We start from the raw sequence: 19,452 nt of genomic DNA, 5'->3' as shown, positions 1-19,452 counted from the left end.
CCAAATCTTTACGCCAAACAGAGTATAAAGAATTAAAGATCGCAAGAATCTTGTCAACCATTACTTTATTCATCTTTTTCAATTAAAAACAATTATTTGGTTCACAACTTTAAATAGGTGTATCAACATGCCATCAAATATTGCCAAAGTAAATCTAATTTAATAGTAATTAGCATGACTCTCTGAAGGAGGAAGAAGGTTCAACCTTAAGATGACTCATTTGTCATATGATTGGAAAATACTAAAATATTTTGATAGTGCAATGGAGACAGATTGGTAAGAACCAGTCAAGTGTCCTCTCCAAAATCTGAAATCAACAATTTTACATTATTTTCCCTTGTCCAGATATCGCAGCTATCAATAACAAACTTTATTTAGAACTTATATTACAGCCAAAAAGAATCACATTGAATATATAAAGTAATTTCTATCACCTCTTGACTAATGTAATTATGATTACAGGATATAGGAACTTGGCATTTTGAAACAGGATGCTTTCATTCCCCCTCTAAATCAAACAGCTTACTTCCTATTTTTTTTTTCATTTACAAAGCTATTCAACTTATAACTAAAACTTATTTCCCCTTCCTGCATTTCCTGATTCCCTAACCTAAAACAACATGACCGAACTTCTAACTCTGGTGCGATCTGAGCTCTCACCTTGACTTGACCCAAATGTTGGAGTGTTTTCAAGGCTCTTCAGACTTCAGAACCTTGAGGGGCCTGAAAACAGAGAAGAGATCAAAAAGTGTGGAAGAGAGGGTTTTTCTGTGCATCTGCTTCCTCGTGACAACCGTGATGGTCTCAAGGGCGGACAGTCCTACCTTTCACAGTGACTCGTTCAGAGACTTTATACAGAGCCTTTATCAAACTGTGGAGGCATCAAATGATCGTCATGAACCTCTAGATAGGAAGCAGCTACTGCTGCCAGAACTGCCCACGGCACAAGCGATATCACGGACGAGAAACTTCACATTTCTGGTGCCGATCTCATCCATCACCTCAAGACATTCCTGCAAATCTGAATTGCTTACAAGCATTACCCATTCTTTTTCATCGTCAAGGTATTTGAGCTGAAATGTCCCCTGGTTTAACTTGAATCTCTTGCCAACTTCCTCGTAAAGCTGGAGATATCCTAAAGAAGGATCAAACTTGAATCGAACTGTGTCTTCTTTGTATGAAGCTTTTACAATAATCTTGGAATCACTGTCAACGCAGCTTATTTTTTCTTGCAAATGCTTCCTCTCCTCAACGCTCTGACAGCTGGATGAACTCCCATGGACCAATAAGCCAGAGCCATTCGACGAGTCTGTCATGCTCGAAGTAGTAGGCTGGTAATGTTCATTGATTCCATCAGTGCCTTCCAACACAGTGCCCGCTTCATCGGCAGCTGCAAAAGAGCATGAACTCTTGGCCATAAATTGGCAGTCAGCATCACCTGATCTCCAATCATTCTCAACAAAATCCAATCTGTTGCTTTTTTTAGCAATAATTGAACCTGCGGCATTCCCTGGGACTTCCCAACCCATCATATCCAGGTCAGCAAGATGGCATGATGCAGCATCTACCCCTGTGGACTTTGAGCCTTCACTACAATCAAGCTGGCAAACATTGGGTTCCTTTTCTGGAACAAGAATGCTCCTCGACGAGATTCTTTGGGATATGGTAACGAAGGCATCTTCCATTTCCAATTTCATGGCAGAATTCTGACCATTGAAAGGGACAGGAGGAACTGAGTTTACATCCTGGAGGAATGGCTCCAGATTTCTCATAGATGGGTTGTTGTTATCCGAGAAGAGAAGACTATTCTGTCCATTGAGTTCTGGAATAAGAGAGCCGGCTGCCAAAAGACCCCCTGTAGTTGGATCGAACTTTAGACCACCCTCCACCCCCTTAACAGAATCGAGAACTGTCCGTATTTTCCTTAACGATCGGTTCACCTTGTTTATTTTACGAGACGGCCACCTCAAAATCCCATGTTGTCTGCATATTCTTTTCAGGGTTGTCGGACAAACTGAAAATGCACAAAAATACAAATAAAGCCATTGGAAATGTGGAACCTATTTTAAAATGTATATATTGAAATAAATTCTTGTTTAAGAAAATTAAAACGCCAGTTAAGTAGCGCATATAAAATTTCTTTTGAATCCTTGTGCTGACAATGCTTTTGTGGAGGTGTTGTCATTTGCAAGATTATTTGTAAGATTATTCAATCAATGGTTTTTAAACTCATTGCTACGTGAGGTCCCAAGTGATAGGATGACACACCCATTCGTATCATATTCAAATAAGCTAATTCTTCTTTTATTCAACGAATGACATTCTTTTCCATAAAACATAGAATCATCGTTGAGAGAAGTACACTTAAAACATTCATATGTCCTAAATGAACACTCTTTTTTTCTATAAAGGAAACCAGACTCTTTACTGAAATAATGAAAGAGACTAATGCTCAAAGTACAAGATAGAAAAATACAGAAATCCAAAGCAGTCACAATCTATACGAACACTTACCAAACACACTTTTTATTTTTAGCGGAAAATTTAATAATCCATACGGACACATAACTAAGAATATACTTCTACTATATCGAAAGGTCAATGCCTACAACTTATTTAGTTCATGAGAGATGCACAAGACTCATCCATAATTGAACAATTAGAGGCATCAGGGCACAACACCCTCAACCCAGTCACAAACATATGGTGAAACCTAACTCCATTAATGATCAATTGGGATATACATGACTGAACGTTGGGAAATTCAATTGTACAAGATTATATTGACTAAACTGTCACCTTTGGAAGCGTGGGGATTTAACAATCAAATACTAAAATACATAGATGTAAGTTACGGCCTTCAGTTTCATCATTTGAAAATGGAAGATGGAAAGGGAACAAGTTTTAAAGAACTAAACAGTAGGTCAAAGATAACCTAAAAGACCACGGCATAAAACTTGAATTAGATGCCACAAAAAATGTGGAAGACTAAACTATGGCTAGGGTTTGCTAAAGGCTCTCGTCCTAGAAAGTATCTATTCCAAGACATGCATTAATTCAGTTCAAGCTTGAACGAGATCCCATAAAACTTGTCTCTTTTTAGACTGCAGGAGTAAGGACAAGTTAGAAAGGAAAGGATAATGGTGCATTTGTGGAAGGGTCAAAGAGTGAGGAGGATTGCATTTATTCAACCAGGTATTAATGTTAAATTTGTTTGACAAACACGGTAGGGTGATTGAGAATCTTGATGGTATAAAAACCATCCTTCAATCCAAATGGTTGTGCAAATTTTCCTTTGACCTACATGTGGTGACGGGTAGTGTGAGATAGTACAGTATCCACCCCAATAGTTGGGATCCTGATCCAAGATCTTTAAGCACTTTCAGAAACCTGTGGAAGGTGCGCACTTCCTTTCATTAAGTTCTTTTAAGGGATAATTGCAAAGTACGTCTTTCGGGAGGATTCTTGGTGTCAAGACAAGCCCTGTCAGTCACAACTTCTCATTCTTCCGATTATCATTGTCTTCTCCAAGCAATCATGAGTTGGCTTCCCTCCTCTCTGTCACTCAAGGAATCATTTTGACTGTCCTAATCATAAATTGTTGTGTAGTTCTGTTGAGCCTTTCGTTACTTTCACTGAGAATGCCCAACTCCATTGGTTTCTTCTACTCTAGAACCCTTTTTTCTGATCCTCAAGGAAGAATCAATTATTAATCTAGTTTTTTCCCTTAAGAGGATGATTACCTTAGAAAATATCATTATCTGGAGAGCTACCTTTGTTATAAGCCCCAACAAGTGCAAGTTAGCTTCGAAAATTTTAAAACACCTTTCGTGGCCTTTCCCTTTTACTACAGAGGTGTGGGTCTTCTCCATGGAGGATTGGGCTTGTTTATAGTCCATTGGTTTATTCTACTCTAGAACCTTTTTTCTGATTCTCAAGGAAGAATAAGTTATTAATCTAGTTTTTTCCCTTAAGAGGATGATTACCTTAGAAGGTATCATTATGTGGAGAGCTACCTTTGTCATAAGCCCCAACAAGTGCAAGTTAGCTTCGAAAAATTTAAACCACCTTTTGTGGCTTTTCCCTTTTAACACAGAAGCGTGGGTGTTCTCTATGGAGAATTGGGCTTGTTTAGCTCAAGTATTTGTGTTCATGGAGTATATGGTTGGAATTGGACAGAAACCCGAAAAGTTTTTTTTTTTATCTATGTAAATCATGAGAGGATGTTTGAGGTTAATGGATAATTATGCCTCTAGGTCATTCTCCAAAAATTCTTCTGTTTTTACCAAGTGCCCATTGTTCTCGATCACCAATAGCTGGGATCATGTTTTAGTTCTATTCTGTTTTCCCACGTTGGTTGGCCATTGGTTTTTGGCATTTTTTCTCTCTGTGTTTTGATTTTCTTTTCTTTTATTTCTTTTAATGAAAGAGGGTTGCTTATTTAAATAAAACAACACTGAAACAGAAAAGGGAGGGGGAGGGGGAGGGGAAATAAACTACAGGCTCACCGCCGATGCTTTTTGCAGCATCCTTGAGACTCCCAGAAAAATATTGCTGAAGAACACTCAAGCTCACATTTTTTTCAGCTGTGCTACGTTTTTTCTCCCCCTGCCTCCGTGATCCATTGATCATCTGCAGGATGAGGTGCAGAAGGAACTGTTAAAATGAATACATTCCCTGTTCGTAAATGTGCACCAACAATTGTGAAGAAAAAAGGACTATAAAATTTGACCAAACATACTGGTTAATAGTCCAAATGGAAAATGCATAATGCAACGTGGAAGACACATCAAAACAAAGCACAGCTATGGTAAATTTGAAATCCAACGCCCATCTGCCACTTCAATGTAAAAGGGGATGCAGAGACCTATAATAGACTCCTATCTAGACAATGGTACTTATCTCAATATAAGTATTCTGGCATAAGCTTTAAAATGCATATTGCCTATCCAGCTTAACACCTTCCTGAACTCTAAATTGAGTACAAGGGACAGTATACTAAAAACAATTGGAGAATACGCAAACCACGGATTGGTAACCAGTAGATTGAGTAATCAAATTATTCTCTCATTGGACCAAAACCCCACACCCTATCCACCCCAAGGTACCTAACCACAGAGAAGATTGACAGCTATGAATGGTCTAGACTTTCAAAGATGTACACAGCATATTATTACTATGACAGACACCTTCATCCTCTTGTATAGGGCTAGTGTAATATTTTAACAGTAGATGTTTCTTGACAGAACCAAATTATACATACAATCAGACATCTGAAGCTTCCTTTTCTATTTAATCCTACCCACATATTTACATTAATCCCCTTCAATCGTCAAAACTGGATACATCTCCCTAAAATGGCGCCTTAACTGATCTAGGAAGACCAAAAACTATTAACTGTTGCAAATTGATTCATTATGGCATAGGGGAGATTCCAAAATATTTTTTATGCAATCAAACAGACAGCAATCTTATGCCTTCTTTAGAGGGCAATCAGTATCAGAATGATTGAAATGATAAAGTGAGAAGATGAATAAACGAAAGGCGAAATGGCAACAAAATAAGTCACAATAGAACAACAGACATGATCACAGGAATAAAATAACCTGCTTCTTAGGACATTCTGCTTCAGTTCCATCATTTATCGAATTAGATACCCTTGTTTCACTGTCTGTCACCGTGGATTGTGAGTTTCTCCTAGACATAGTTGCAGACTTCCCAATTAGTCCACTCTGAAATCCAGCATCGGGATCCTTGAATCCCATTAATTCTTCCTTTGAAACTGTCCTCAAGCTCCGGCACATTCTTTGCATGGTACCAGAGAGATTGTTCAATAAAAGTTGCTGTTCTGAGCCTCCTTTCATATTGACAGGTAGAAAGAATTCTAATATGTAATCATCGTCGCCAGTATACGTGCTTCTCAGCCTGATTGCAACGGCAGCATTCAAACCAAACTTGCGTGCATGATGGACTAGTGGATACTTATTAATATCATATGCCTTCACATCAGGATAAAAGAATGGATGATTGGATTGAAGAGCTTTCCCAGCTATCCCTTGCCCTTCTTCAAGATGATGTTCCATACACGCATGCACAAAACCTTGAGTTGCTTTGTCATTCACATAACACGCTGTTTCCTCAATGCATAATACAGATTTCTCCTTTGGGCTAATGTTGTTCTCCTTTACACGAACTCTAGCAGCCTCATCAACAGCTTCCAAAGTATAACAGCAAGGAATCCAGGTTAGCGCCAGAGGTAAGCTATGTGCATGACATACAGCACGTAGCACATCCATTATCTCTGCTAATGCTGATCTCTGGTTCTGCTTCAAACACTGCAATAAATATTCCATCAATGTGACTAAAGCTGTAAAGATGTAGAATTAAAAATACATTTGTAAAGAAGATGGCTATTGCCAATTATTGCCATGTAACTTATCATAACTTATCACTTTTTTCTTTCTCGTTTTTACTTTCTTTTTTTTTTTTTTTGGGTGTTTTTGTGACCACCTATGTTTTATCTCCTTGTTCCATCAAGAGAATGCCCTCCTCCACCAGCCACCCATCTCCCTCCCTCCCTCCCTGCCTGCCTCTTTAATGATCTCTCAACCACTTCTCTTTTTTTCCCCTAGCTTTTTCTTTTCTCTCTCTGCCTCTTTTATACTCCCAAATCTCTCTCAGATTTCTCAATCTCACGTGAGTTGGATTATTCATAAACCAGCATAAGAGATCAATATGTCCTCATGTCTACCTAAGATAATAAGTCATATCTTAGTACCTAACTCCTGTTGTATTTCCATTAACATATTTACATTTTGTTATGGAAAAACCTCACTGAAATAAGTTAATACACTGAGCATTGAAAGTAGAAGTTCAAAAGAACTAAAACAAAATAGGAAAATGACATAAACATCAGGAATCGATCTTTATATTTAGTTCAATTGGAACTGCAGAAAGAACCAATAAAAAACATTGCAGCCAATAATACCTGAGGATATAGTCGAGGAGGTGCAACAGTTCTCAAGCTGACAATCTGCAACAATCATGGTCCAAAGAAATATCAGCAAAGTTATCAATAGATTCTTGCAATATAATTATTCATAAAACTCTGGAAAGTGGAGTGCGCAAAATATCACCGGACAACAGAAAACTCCGTAGACGATGAATTGTTCATGCTGAAGGGATTGATTACTGCTTAGAACCATCTACAACTTTTTGAAAACCATTTCATATGCTTATCAACGAGTTCTCATATATCCGAACTGAAATACTTATGCATATTGGCATAATATGCATCACATTTAGGTGATGTTTGGTCCATCAACCTCTAAATAACTCAACTTCAATAGTAAACACCATAGAAATTTGCATATTTATATCTCTAATTTTCTTGTCTCTATTTTACACATTTATATCTCTATGTTACACATTTATCGAGAAACTTCATCCTACCACTCTACACACCAAACATGGACTTTAAATCTAACATATTAACTCCAAACTTCATATCTCAACTCAATGCCCCAAACACCCTCTCTAGATACTAAACGAAACTTTGACCAGTGGTAGAAAATTGTCCAAAAAAGAAATAATAAGAGAAGAATGGAAAATGACCACAAACAGGAACCATAAACATCTCCTTAAGATACCAAAGGAAACTTTGACCAACGGTAGAAAATTGTCCAAAAAAGAAATGACAATAGAAGAATAGAACTGGAACCACGTGATAACAGGAACCACGTGATAATAACTTGAAACACACAGCTACTTCAAAGTTCAGATGATATTTATCAATTAAATTTATTTTTAAAAAATTATAAATTTATTTAAAAATGAAAATAAAAAATTGCTAAGACCAGTTCTTACAATTATGGTGGATGGAGGTCAAAACCCAAATTGAATAGAAACCAAAAAAATCTGTCAATTCCATTCATTTAACAGGAAGGATGGTGCATTGCACTTCATAGCCTTGACCATCAAGAAGGTGCTTTTTTGTTTAAATAAAAATTGATCCCCAAGAAGTTAGCCTCAAATAATCATAAATGAGATTATTTGTATCTAATTTATATCAGGAAGTAACAGTGTACGAGTGAATGTGAACTAACCTCTAGTGCTCGTGAAACAATGTCAATCTCTGCATCAAAATCAGACTTCTCCCTTGTAGTAACAACTTCAAGTACGGCACAGCATGACTTTTCAAGTTCATTATTGAATACTGGCAAGGCAATTGATCCATAAACCTCATGACCGATTGCATGTTCCATTCTCAGATACTCATTCTCACTGTAATATCTAACATTTGATGTCCATTCTGGAATTTTGGAGGTGAAAACACGACCGGGAAGCCCAAGGAGAAAACCCAGTTTTCCTTCTGCAGAGAAGGTATACGACCTCGACACTTCACGGTACCCAGTGAGCATTTGATCTAGCAAATAAGGCTGATCGCTGGTGCTCAGGAAGAATTGGTTTCCATGCTTCACAGGCACCCAGACTTGAGCCAAAATGCCTCCGGGTGAAGACTCTTTAAACAAGGAGAGTGCCCTCAGCATTCTCTCATCAAGTGACCAACCAAGAGGCCTAGAAATCAAACAATTGTTTAGAAGGACATCATTTGATTTCGAACCTGCTTCATTTACATTGTCTGAAACATCAGAAACCCCAAATTCAGTGTCTGGCTGCTGAAACATAACCTTGTCTCCACAAGTGAAAGAATTCGCCACAGAAATGGAAGCTCCATCAAGTTCATTCAGAGGGAATGCTTCATGGCTCGCCCCTTCTGGGAAAGTCGAGCCCTCCATTGAAGGGCAAGTACTCATTGGCGGAATCGACGAAAAGCCACAAGAAGTGAAAATCTGATCAATTGTTGCATAGTTGTTGCCCCATCCCGCATAAGAATCAAAACTCATCAGCTCTGAGAAACTGTGAAGCACATCTTCAGGACTCAAAATTCTCATTCCAACGTCAGTAGAAGTCGGAGTTTCGGCCTGAGTTCTCGAAGGCCCCCAAGACCCCATCCCTTCCTCCTTGGATGAAAAGGGGTTTTCCATATTGAATAATCAAGACCAATTTCAGAAATCAAATTACAATTGATGCTAGAATTCCATCCAACGACAGCGGCCAAAACTAATCCTCCTAAGCTTACTATCTTTCTCCGCCATTACAAAGTTGAGAAAAACATCCATTATATACCCCCCCGCCCAACAAGTTCTGACACCCTAAATTAACCCCAGGCACACAATTACAAAACCACACTTTTGCAAAGAGTCCCCAGATACCAACAAAAGCAAAAAAGAGATGCCATAAATCGAAGAACCAGAGTTCCACCGCACAACACCCTTATCTAAAATCAGCACAGTTCCAGTAAAAAGGAAGTTAAATACAATAATATCATAGCCCCCCAAAAGATGACGGATGCTTCCGCAAATCACTGACGAAAGCAGCCAGAGGTGTGAGTTAATAGCAAGCAATTAAAAAAAGGAAAATGAGCAGAGTCGGTTACCGTCTGAGAAATTGTTGAAAAATCCCCCAGCAATCTTAGCAGAAACGCACAGAATTCCAAGAATTAGAGATAGAGATGGGATTAAGAAGGTCGATGATGGTGAGTGATGTGAGAGAGAGAGGGAATTCTCCTCCATAAAGGGGGAAAAAAAGGAGAGAAAAAAAAAAAAAAAACCCTAAAGAGAGAGAGTGGGCACCATTGCGGCGTGAAGTGTTTGTATCAGAGGGATTCTCTTAGAATTGGGTAACCGAAAATGGAAAAGTTTGTCGCCATTGAAGCTGCTTTTGGGCAAAGTTTATAGTTTTTCTTCATTCTGGTGGGAAACAGTGAAGGGATTAAAAAGAACCTTTTTGAGGTACAACAGATGCAAAAGGATTTGCAGAGATTGAGAGAGAAATAGAGAAAAGAAGGGAAATTGGTAAAGTAATATTGGAAGCTTTTGCTTTCACCTTCTTTTCATCCCCTTTCTGATCCATCGAAACTGTGGAATGTCCGATGCACGCTCGATGAAATTACAATTATGTCCTCTACCTTTTTTTCTTTCTTTCTTTTCTTTAAATAAAAAAGATATCTAGTAACCTATCATTTTCAATTTCTTTTTTAGACTTTTTTTTTCTTTTTTTTTGTTAGCCTCATTTGGTAACTTTGATAATAGTTCAAGATTCACTAGTACATCTCTCAAATTCGAGGTTTGAGTTTGGATCTTAAATAAGTTTTAGTGATTTTTTCTTTCTTTCGAGAAAACATAAATTAAACAATTACGTATATAACAATGTCAAATTCATCTTAATCAAGTGATCACATCAACAATAAGAAGCACCTTCATTTGCTATCCAACGAGGTGTATCATCAGCCATCAAATTTTTAGATCATTAAATGTGACAAAATTGGATCTCTATTTGCATTCCTATAGACAAGATATCCTCTAACACATATTTCACCAAAGTCTAACACATCTTCCTCTCCCACACATACTCAAAGTGGTCTAATGGCATCCAACTCCTAGTCCTGTGACACATTAAAGATACAACATTGTTAGGAAAAAAATAATGTCAAATAGCCTTAGCTACTCGTCATTTTTATAACAAATGTGTTGTCATCTCTGTCTTGCTAGAGCACAATGGCCACCGTTTCCAACAATATATCACTAGAAGCCAAATTCACCCATGGGAACAGTGTCATTGAGAATCTTTCAGCCACAAATCTTCACTTTGAGATGCAAACTGTCATTTACTTTTCCACAACATTGCAAGAGGCTCGCCACTAGAAGTAGAAGTCTGACTCACACAATTCAAAATGATTCTCAGTTTATAAGCACTTTTGACCATAAGAATTTCCTTCTTTAGATCCCAATACACTTAAACCGTTCTTCTACATGCTATTAATAAAGATGTCCAATATCAAATCAGTATTCTTAGGTAGAACTCCCTCTTAACCTTGTCTTCAACCTACCGACCTTCGAGAGACATCAAAGATACCACTGACCCTTCCTTCAAGGACTCGTGGACCCAAAGAGGCTTATCCTTACCTGAACTTGAAAGCCAGGAGTCAATCTAAATATTGTAGAATGACCATTGCTTACATGCCACCTAAACCTCTGCCCCAATATTTCCTGACCCCACAAAATACTTCGACACGCATAAGAAAGATTCAAACTAGGGAGGCTAGAAGAAATGACCTATTTTGAAAGTACCTCCCATGCCATGGCACACCCCCAAAGAAGCCACCAACACTACTTAGCCAATAAAGCCTTATTATAAACCTCAAGGTCCCTAAACTTCAAAGCGTGAAGCTCCTTGCTCGGTAATGAACGCGACCAAAACATGACCTAATAACGTGTAGTCTTATAAAGATAAATGGTTTTTGGTCCTCAGTGCAAGTGCGCACTGTCAACAAGTAATACAGGAGACACTCTAGATATCAAACCAAGGGAACAAATGTAATAAAATCTAAAATATTAATACTTTTCTCAAGAATGAAAATGCAATATAACCGACAAAATAATTGGAAGGTGTGGTTTTGACTTTTTGTGAAAAATAGATTAAAAATTATAAAGTTAAAAGAGGGACTTGAATATGCACCTACCTTTTGATTGAAGAATGTCATATTTCATGTAATTACAACTTCGGCTCAAACTATGAGATGGTGAAGTGGATTCAACACATATTTGATCTTCTATGAAGTATATTTGGGAGCCTAAGTCATTAAATCTATATGTATATGGTTAATGATAACTTAGTTGAATAAGAACACAATCCAAGGTCCTAATAATTCACCATACGTCTAGGGTAAAAAACAAACGCTTATGTCTAAGCTTTTTTCCTAGATTAATTTTATAAAAACCAAGTTTTATTTAAATCTTTCAGTATTAAACTCAACTTTTGTATATTAATGTAGATTATCAATCTAGACAAATAATGAAAATAAGTTCAATAAAAGCAAACCATGTTATGGAAACGAGTAAGTTACTTTTTTGCACATGAGAGGCTTATGCCCTTCCTTTAGGGTATTTACATATTTGAATCCCAAATGAGTGTTTAGCTTATAATGAAATAAGAGCAAACAGTAGATAAAACAAAGAACATATTAAAATAAAGACTCGATAGATTTAAAATATCAATTATGAACCTGGATTAATTTAGATAATGAGATAAAAGTACAAAACTAGAATTCAAAAGAAACTTGTAACTACCAAAAACAGTAAGATAGATGAAAAAGAAATACAGAACAAGAGACTCAAACAAGTTGGAATTTAAATGCAAAAACTGTAGAATTACCTAAGGTTTCTTCAAGATCTTTTGGATGATAAATTTTTTTTTTAAAAAAAATCAAGTCATAATTCATTGGAGAATTCTTTCCAAAGTTGTTGTGATTTTGATATTCTTTTCATTTTCTGGAGATCTGCCTAGCTGCTAAGTAACACAATTACATCAAAAACTAGCAGCATTTTCAATGATCTCACTAGAAATATTTCTATTTTCTTGCAATTCCATTCCAATCCAAATAAAAAATACATTAAAAAAAATCAACAATTTGGATTTTTAGAGATAAATAAGTTCCATAAAGGAGACTTATCACCTAGAAACATCCTCTTCCAACTCCGCTGACGAATCTACTTCCTGTCCCAACCGATTCACACCAAAAATTGGCACACATCCCATTGAATTCTCGATAGAGACTTGAAGGAATTCGAAAATAACACGTAGATTTCTGAATTTTGAGTTTAATTTTTTTTAAAGAAAAATATCAATTTATACTCCTAAATATTAGGAATCATGTCAATTTAAATCATGAATCAATAATTATATCAATTTTAAATCCCAAACTTTTGTAATAGTATCAATTTACATCTTCATTGTGTTTTATTTGAGAAAAATTCGTATCAAATTGATAATTGTATCAATTAAACTCCTAAACTTTCTTAATCAATTTAGACTCTTAGTCAGATTTTTTTGTGAAAATCATCAATGTTATTATAGTCGTCCATTTTGTCGAAAACAATATTTATAAAAGCTTACATGTGTTTGAGAATCAATGCATGGATAATTTTAAAAGGTAATCATAATGAAATGTTTAAATTCATTGACTTATGAAATTTTAAGAGTTTAATTGACTCACATCATTAAGTTTTTCACGATATTGGCCAAACGAAATCTGGATATGGATATAAATTAAATAATTATTAATTTAAGATTTTAATTGATATAATTCTCAAAATTTAAGGATATAAATTAATATTTGTCAATCATAGATAGAGTTTAGAACGGTTAAAATTTATGAGTTTTGTTCAGAAAATATTACTCAGAATAACTGATGAGTGAGCATGGGTATTAAGTTCTTATCACATAGACTCCTTATTGTTGGAGATTTAAATATTTACTTGGGTTGAAGAAAAAAAAACTTTTTCATTCCTTTGTCTACTTTTTTTTTTTTTTTTTAGCAAATCTAAAAGAACAACAATGCTCTTATTTAATAAGATATTAATATTAAATAGGAAAAATATCCTTTTTATATATAAATTAGATTCAATTTTCATTTAGTTCCTATATTTCAAACAATTATATTTATAATCTTTAAGTTTGGATGTTGATTTTAATTGAATCCCAGGTTTCGAAATGTTACAATTTATACTTAAAATTTGAGTTTTGTTTTAATATGGTCTCTAAATTTCAAGATTTACACTTTTGACCGCACTATCGATCTCTACTCTATATTTATCTTTAATGTTAATTATTATTAATTAATTTAAAATTATTTAAGTCTCACTATCTCTTCATCACTATTCAAAATAATTTTGAAATTGAACTTCATAAATATCTTACCAATAGTGATGATATTAATAGTAACATGTTATCGAGAACTTCATAAATATTTTATCAATAGTGATGATATTAATAGTAACATGTTATCGAGAAAATTTTTGTTTCTGTCAATATAATTACAAATTTAGGCCCATTACATTTTCATTTCCTTTCTATAAACAAAAATATGTTTGGTATTTCTTTGTTATTGTATTTCTAAATTCTTTCTTATAGTTTATATAGAACTTGTTGCAAAATTAGGAAATAAAATAAATAAAAAAACGTGTACCTCTTTGAATGTCGGTCAAAGAGCATTTTTTTTGTGTTTGAAAAGAAACATATATATATATATATTTTTTGGAGCAGGAAGCATACAACCTAGAAACCCATTACTTCCCAAGTGGCCTAAAAATAGAGAGAATATTATACCTGAAAAAAATATCTTTTCAGATCAAAGAATAACCTAAGGATGTCAAAACGGCCATAACATGGGCCACTATGTTCTCTTCATGAGAATTGTGACAAAAACATCTACAATTGACAGAGTTTGATACAAAGAATATCCTCAATGAGGACATCAATTTCAACAAAATAATGCACATTCCTATTAAAAAGCTTAATGATTTAAAGCATGTCAAACTCAACCTCCAACGGGAGATTAGAACCCGAGCACTCTCCTCAATCGCCCTCACCCTCCAGTACAACTTTAGCTTCCAAGAGGTACACGTTTCGCCTTCTAGGAATGAATTTACATCCACTCAAAATTGCACTACCATTATGATCCTAAACAATCCACCCTAAACCAGCACGTTTTTTCTCGTAAGACCAAGTTGCATCCACATTCAGCTTCTAATAACCAAAAAACAACAGAGACCAATGAGAGGGCTTAGGGACCAAGGAGGCAATGTCATGGTAGCCAACAAGCCACAACTTTCACCTCCAAGATTAGAAGAAGTGAATCAATAACAATTTTGGGAGATGCAAAATCAGGAGCTACCTTTTTAAAACATATCTCGTTTCTTAGGTTTCAAATACTCTAAATGATGATCATCCTGTGATCCAGCTCTTGCCTTTAGCTCCTCGACCTCAGAATCTCCTAGTAATCCAAGGGGGACTACTTGCCCCTACCATCACCGAACAAAAAAACATAAGAAGGAAGATAGAAAAACCACAATTTTCTAAAAAAACTTACACCTCACATGATATGACTCGTTGTCTTTTGATGTTACCAGCAAAAAGAGCACAAAGAATTATATTGAACTCCTTTAGCCTAAAGATTAAAAAAGGTGGGAATAAGATCATTCAAAATTCTCCAAACCGAATGTTTAATTCTCTGTTTAACTCCTGCTCTCTAGATATCCATCCACAGCTTAAAATTCTATGCACCTCGAAACAATGAAGGGACAGGTGAATCTCTCAAATTAAGTCCTAAGTGATAAGCACTTTTGACAGTAAAGTGTTCTCTTTTGTCAAAGCTCCAGAAAATCTCATCATCGATCTTTTTCCAACCTAAGGGAATATTGAGAACTTCATCTACCTCATGAGGAAGATATGGTTCTTTTATCAAGGTTTCATTCCAACTACCCTCCATATTGATAAAAAAAAAAAAGACATCATTTTATCTTTCACCCCATTATGCACCTAGGAAAATTTAAAACTTCTCTCATTTGGGATCTAGTGGTCTTCCTTGATCGAAATATTCTCGCCATTACCCCATTTTCATAAACAGGTATTTACACCAAAGGATGATTCTCTAGGTATACGAAGGATTATGCCAGAGCTTTGCCAACAAGAAATCCTCCTTCGAAAAAAATACCTACCCTTTGCACCTTGATTAGCAAACTATTAGGGGAGTTAAGAATTTTATAGTTGTGTTTCACGAGTATATCTTAGTTAAAAGTTTTGAAATCCCTAAAACCCAAGTCGCCCTTCTTTTTTTCTTAACACATAAACACTTCTAGCTTTTTCAATGAATTCTCCTTTTTGCCTCCGATGAACCCACAAGAAATATACGCACATCCGCTCAACCTCCTTACAAAAACCCTTCAAAATCTTAAAGTAACTCATGGAAAAACCAAGAATAGCATGTTGATGAGTGTTATATTTGCTTGTTTGTGGCTTTAAAATTATAGTTAAAACCAAGAATAGCATGTTGATGAGTGTTATATTTGCTTGTTTTTTGCTTTTAAATTATAGTTGATTCATGTGAAAGTTGGGTATAAAGTGTGTCATGAAAACCCTAAAAAGTCCTAAGTTAGGTATAATAAGTTATTACATATTTAGGAGTCATTTTGGTGATTTGAGGGTGTTTTAAAGTGATTTAGGCTATTTTGAGATTGAGCAATATTGTAGGAAAATCCAAAAGAAAAAAAAAAGTTGTTATGATGTGATCGCATTAAATAGACAATGTGACTAAATCGTGCCTTAAACCCAAAAAATGGGATGTTCGCAGTAACTCATGTCCTGTTGATTTTTCACTCCCAATCCGTTCTTTAACTCCAAAATCATCTAGGGTTCATGGAGCATAGATTTTGATCGTTACCCAACCATATGGATTTTATATAAAGCACAAGAATCATAAAAATGTAGGAAAATCCAAGTTTGACAAAACACACATACCTTCTTTAAGAACGAAAGCTCCTCTGAATGATTTTTTGTAGATCATTTAGCCCATGAGAACGTGGCGTAAGAGTGAGATTTACCTTGAGAAAGGTTGAATCATCCTAGAGGGAACCCTAGACATATAGGCTTTATTCAAGCACCCAACCCACTATTTTCTACATTTCTCTTTACTTTTTTTTTTTGTTATTTTTCTTTTCATTTTATCGTTATTACATTATTTTCTACATTATAACTCACAACATTTATTTGTTTTAATGAAGTGTTCTAATTTATCTTTAGTTATGAACTACTTTTCTTAAGGGATTCGGTCATGTGGATATCCTAAAGATAATATGGCTTAAGCAATATGCAATCGCATGAAATTGCATCCCTCTCACTTTCTATTTCTTTTATTGAAGCTTATGTTATCATTTTAATTTGAACTGATCACTTAAATTAGCATGCTAGTTGAGTCTTAATACTGAGAAGGTTAAGATATAAATGAATCTCACAAAAGAACACGGAACTAAGAGCCTAGACATAAGACGTCACATGACCTTAGATATAAGGCACACCATAGGACCAATGGATTGCACAAAACTATCTAAGATCTAATTAGGTATTGAAATATAGGATTAATTACTTAAATTTCTAAGGATACTTAAAAACACGATTGAATAGGAGTCGTTCTTGATTCATGCGATTGTAATGCAGTTGCATAGCTTAAGGTAATTTATCCATAGATTGCAATTTGATTTGAATTCTTTGTTTTCTATTATTGTTTGCCTTTATTATTTGCAAATAACCCCAAAACCACTCATTTTATATTACTATTTGGTTTACATCCAATAACTCTTTCTTAAAAATTTGATTCACATAAATAGTTTCGTACGAAAAGGATAATTGGAATAGTTTCATATTACTACTTGTTGGCAATCTATGTTTGTATTTGACCTAAATATTCTAAATTATTTTTCATTCATACATATTTTGGTCATCATATGGACGATGACCACTTTTAATACCTCTTATTTTATCTCAAACTCTATCTACTTCTAGAGTTTTCTTTTTTTTATTCTTTTCTATTATATTGTGTCATGTGGTGTTATGTTTTTTTTCATCTCTCTCATGTTTAATGTTATGATTTTTCTATTTATGTTAGTTTAATGCTATGCTTTTTTATTTTATATCGACTTCATTTTATAATAAATAATTTACAATTATGCTATATGCAAATATTTTGAGTTCTTTAATTTTGTAATTAATTTTCAATATTGGATATTATTTTGTAACTATTTTTCTATTTCTTTTTTAAATTTATGTTCTTGCATCGATATTTACATGAATACATTACAATATACATTTAAATGTTATCTTACTTTATAGGGATGATGATTAAAAATAATAAATTATAATCTAATTCAGTCACAATCAAAGTTTCATTGGTTAATTATAAAAATTATCATAAATTTTTATCCACTTCTATAAAGTTTCTTCAAATTTCTCGATATCAAATATTTTCATAAAATTAGAACTTTGATATTTTCAACGATATCAATATTTCGAATCTTCATTAACCATGATGTTGGACACGTGATTATAAATCACATCACACAGACTTTTTGGGTGAAAGCATACATCCCCTCGGAATTTTTTAACTTTGGGATAAGGGAAATGAAAAATATAAATTATACAAACAAAACAGTTTTCTTTCAGCTTTTGAAAAAAGAAATGGGATTGAATTATGAAATAAATCTATTTTCTGGAAAAAAAAAAGCCAATAAATAATATCAATGAGAAGCGTGAATAAGAACAATATAATTGAGTGCTAGCTACATGTCACCAATTTATTTCATTCTTATAATTTAGTACATCGTCGATAGGAATTAAAGTTTCATTTTCGTAAAGGAGATCCAAGACTCGATTATAGTTAATTTACAAGTTAATAATTATATTGATTTAAATCCTAAATTTTTAAAAAAATATCAATTTAAATTCTAAATTTTTATAATTTTATTAAATGTTTTATCGGAATACACTTATGAATGTTTAGAATTTGAATTGATATACTTATAAAAGTTTGAAATTTAAATTGATATAATTATTAATTTGGGGTTTAAATTGATGCAATATTTAAAGTTTAAGATTTAAATTGATATAATTCTTAGTTTATGGTTTAAATTGATATGATCTTCAAAGTTGAGGGATATAAATTGATATTTGTCTAAAAATAAATAAAAACATTAATAAATATATATTTGATGTTATAAACTCAATTTATTGTTAAATTAAAATAGGTAATAAATGATATATTATAAATCATATGATATTAAAAAAATAATAATTATAAAAAAAATCAAATTAAGATGAAATAATGGAATGAAAAAATAAATATATTCGAAAAGCAGCTAAGAGATAAGTTGCGTTGCCTAGAAAAAGTGAAATGTGGGGGTAGGGGGAGAAAATTGGAGGGTAAAATAGTCATTAGGAGGAGAGATGAAAGGAAAGAGTAGCTATATGACACGTGGAAGGATGAGGTGGAAGTGGATTTTGATAAGATTCATAGGGAAAGGGGATCAGATTCCAATTCCCAAACGGGAAAGTAAAAGTTGGGTTTATTGGAATTCGAGGCCATACTCTGATTCCCATATCTTACGTCATCTATATTATTATTTTTTATTTTTATTATTTTTAATTTTTTTAGACCATGCTTTATAGCTATACTCGTGTCCTTTCCCCCTCAAACGTGTGTCCTCCAAAAAATCAAATTCTTTTCCCTCTCTCTTTTCTTCCCTACTTCTCAATTTTAAATTGAATTGGTTAAAGATAAATTATTTAATTTTAGTCTCTAAATCCTTAATTTCAATACTCATTGATAATATTGAAAATGGAATTGAAGAGTTTATTTTAAAATGTTGTAGGTAATTTTGGATTGTGATATAAATCTAAAAAAATTAAGAAAAATAAAAATAGATAGAGATTAAGATAAGATGGATTTTTATAAGAGAAGAGAGTTGGAATTTTTAGCCAACTCGACCTTGGTCGAAAAGC

The 19,452-nt window shown here is 34.2% G+C and overlaps 1 protein-coding gene across 1 annotated transcript; it reads right to left on the bottom strand.

The window, feature by feature from the left end:
• Nucleotides 1-308: 308 nt before the first annotated feature.
• On the bottom strand, nucleotides 309-10,028 carry LOC120067361 (Plant regulator RWP-RK family protein). The gene is made up of 5 exons (XM_039018939.2): nucleotides 8,106-10,028; nucleotides 6,989-7,033; nucleotides 5,607-6,335; nucleotides 4,509-4,632; nucleotides 309-2,014 (listed from the first exon to the last, which is right to left on the bottom strand). The coding sequence occupies exons 1-5, from the start codon at nucleotides 9,045-9,047 to the stop codon at nucleotides 894-896; spliced, it is 2,961 nt and encodes a 986-aa protein (XP_038874867.1). The 5' UTR covers nucleotides 9,048-10,028; the 3' UTR covers nucleotides 309-893.
• Between the last annotated feature and the right edge of the window lie 9,424 nt (nucleotides 10,029-19,452).

The sequence above is a fragment of the Benincasa hispida genome, chromosome 1 (genome assembly GCF_027475165.1).
Source record: "Benincasa hispida cultivar pf3 chromosome 1, pf3_genome.v1.1, whole genome shotgun sequence".
NCBI classification, from domain to species: Eukaryota; Viridiplantae; Streptophyta; class Magnoliopsida; order Cucurbitales; family Cucurbitaceae; genus Benincasa; species Benincasa hispida.
This window is presented reverse-complemented; position numbering and strand designations above follow the sequence as displayed.

What these genes read in the sequence shown, in the direction of transcription:
- LOC120067361 (XM_039018939.2), bottom strand. Translation starts at nt 9,047, where the DNA reads ATGGAAAACCCCTTTTCATCCAAGGAGGAAGGGATGGGGTCTTGGGGG. An exon ending in TTGTTTCACGAGCACTAGAG is followed by an intron (nt 7,034 to 8,105) that starts GTTAGTTCACAT and finishes TGATTGTTGCAG; the next exon opens with ATTGTCAGCTTGAGAACTGT. An exon ending in CTCCTCGACTATATCCTCAG is followed by an intron (nt 6,336 to 6,988) that starts GTATTATTGGCT and finishes TATTTATTGCAG; the next exon opens with TGTTTGAAGCAGAACCAGAG.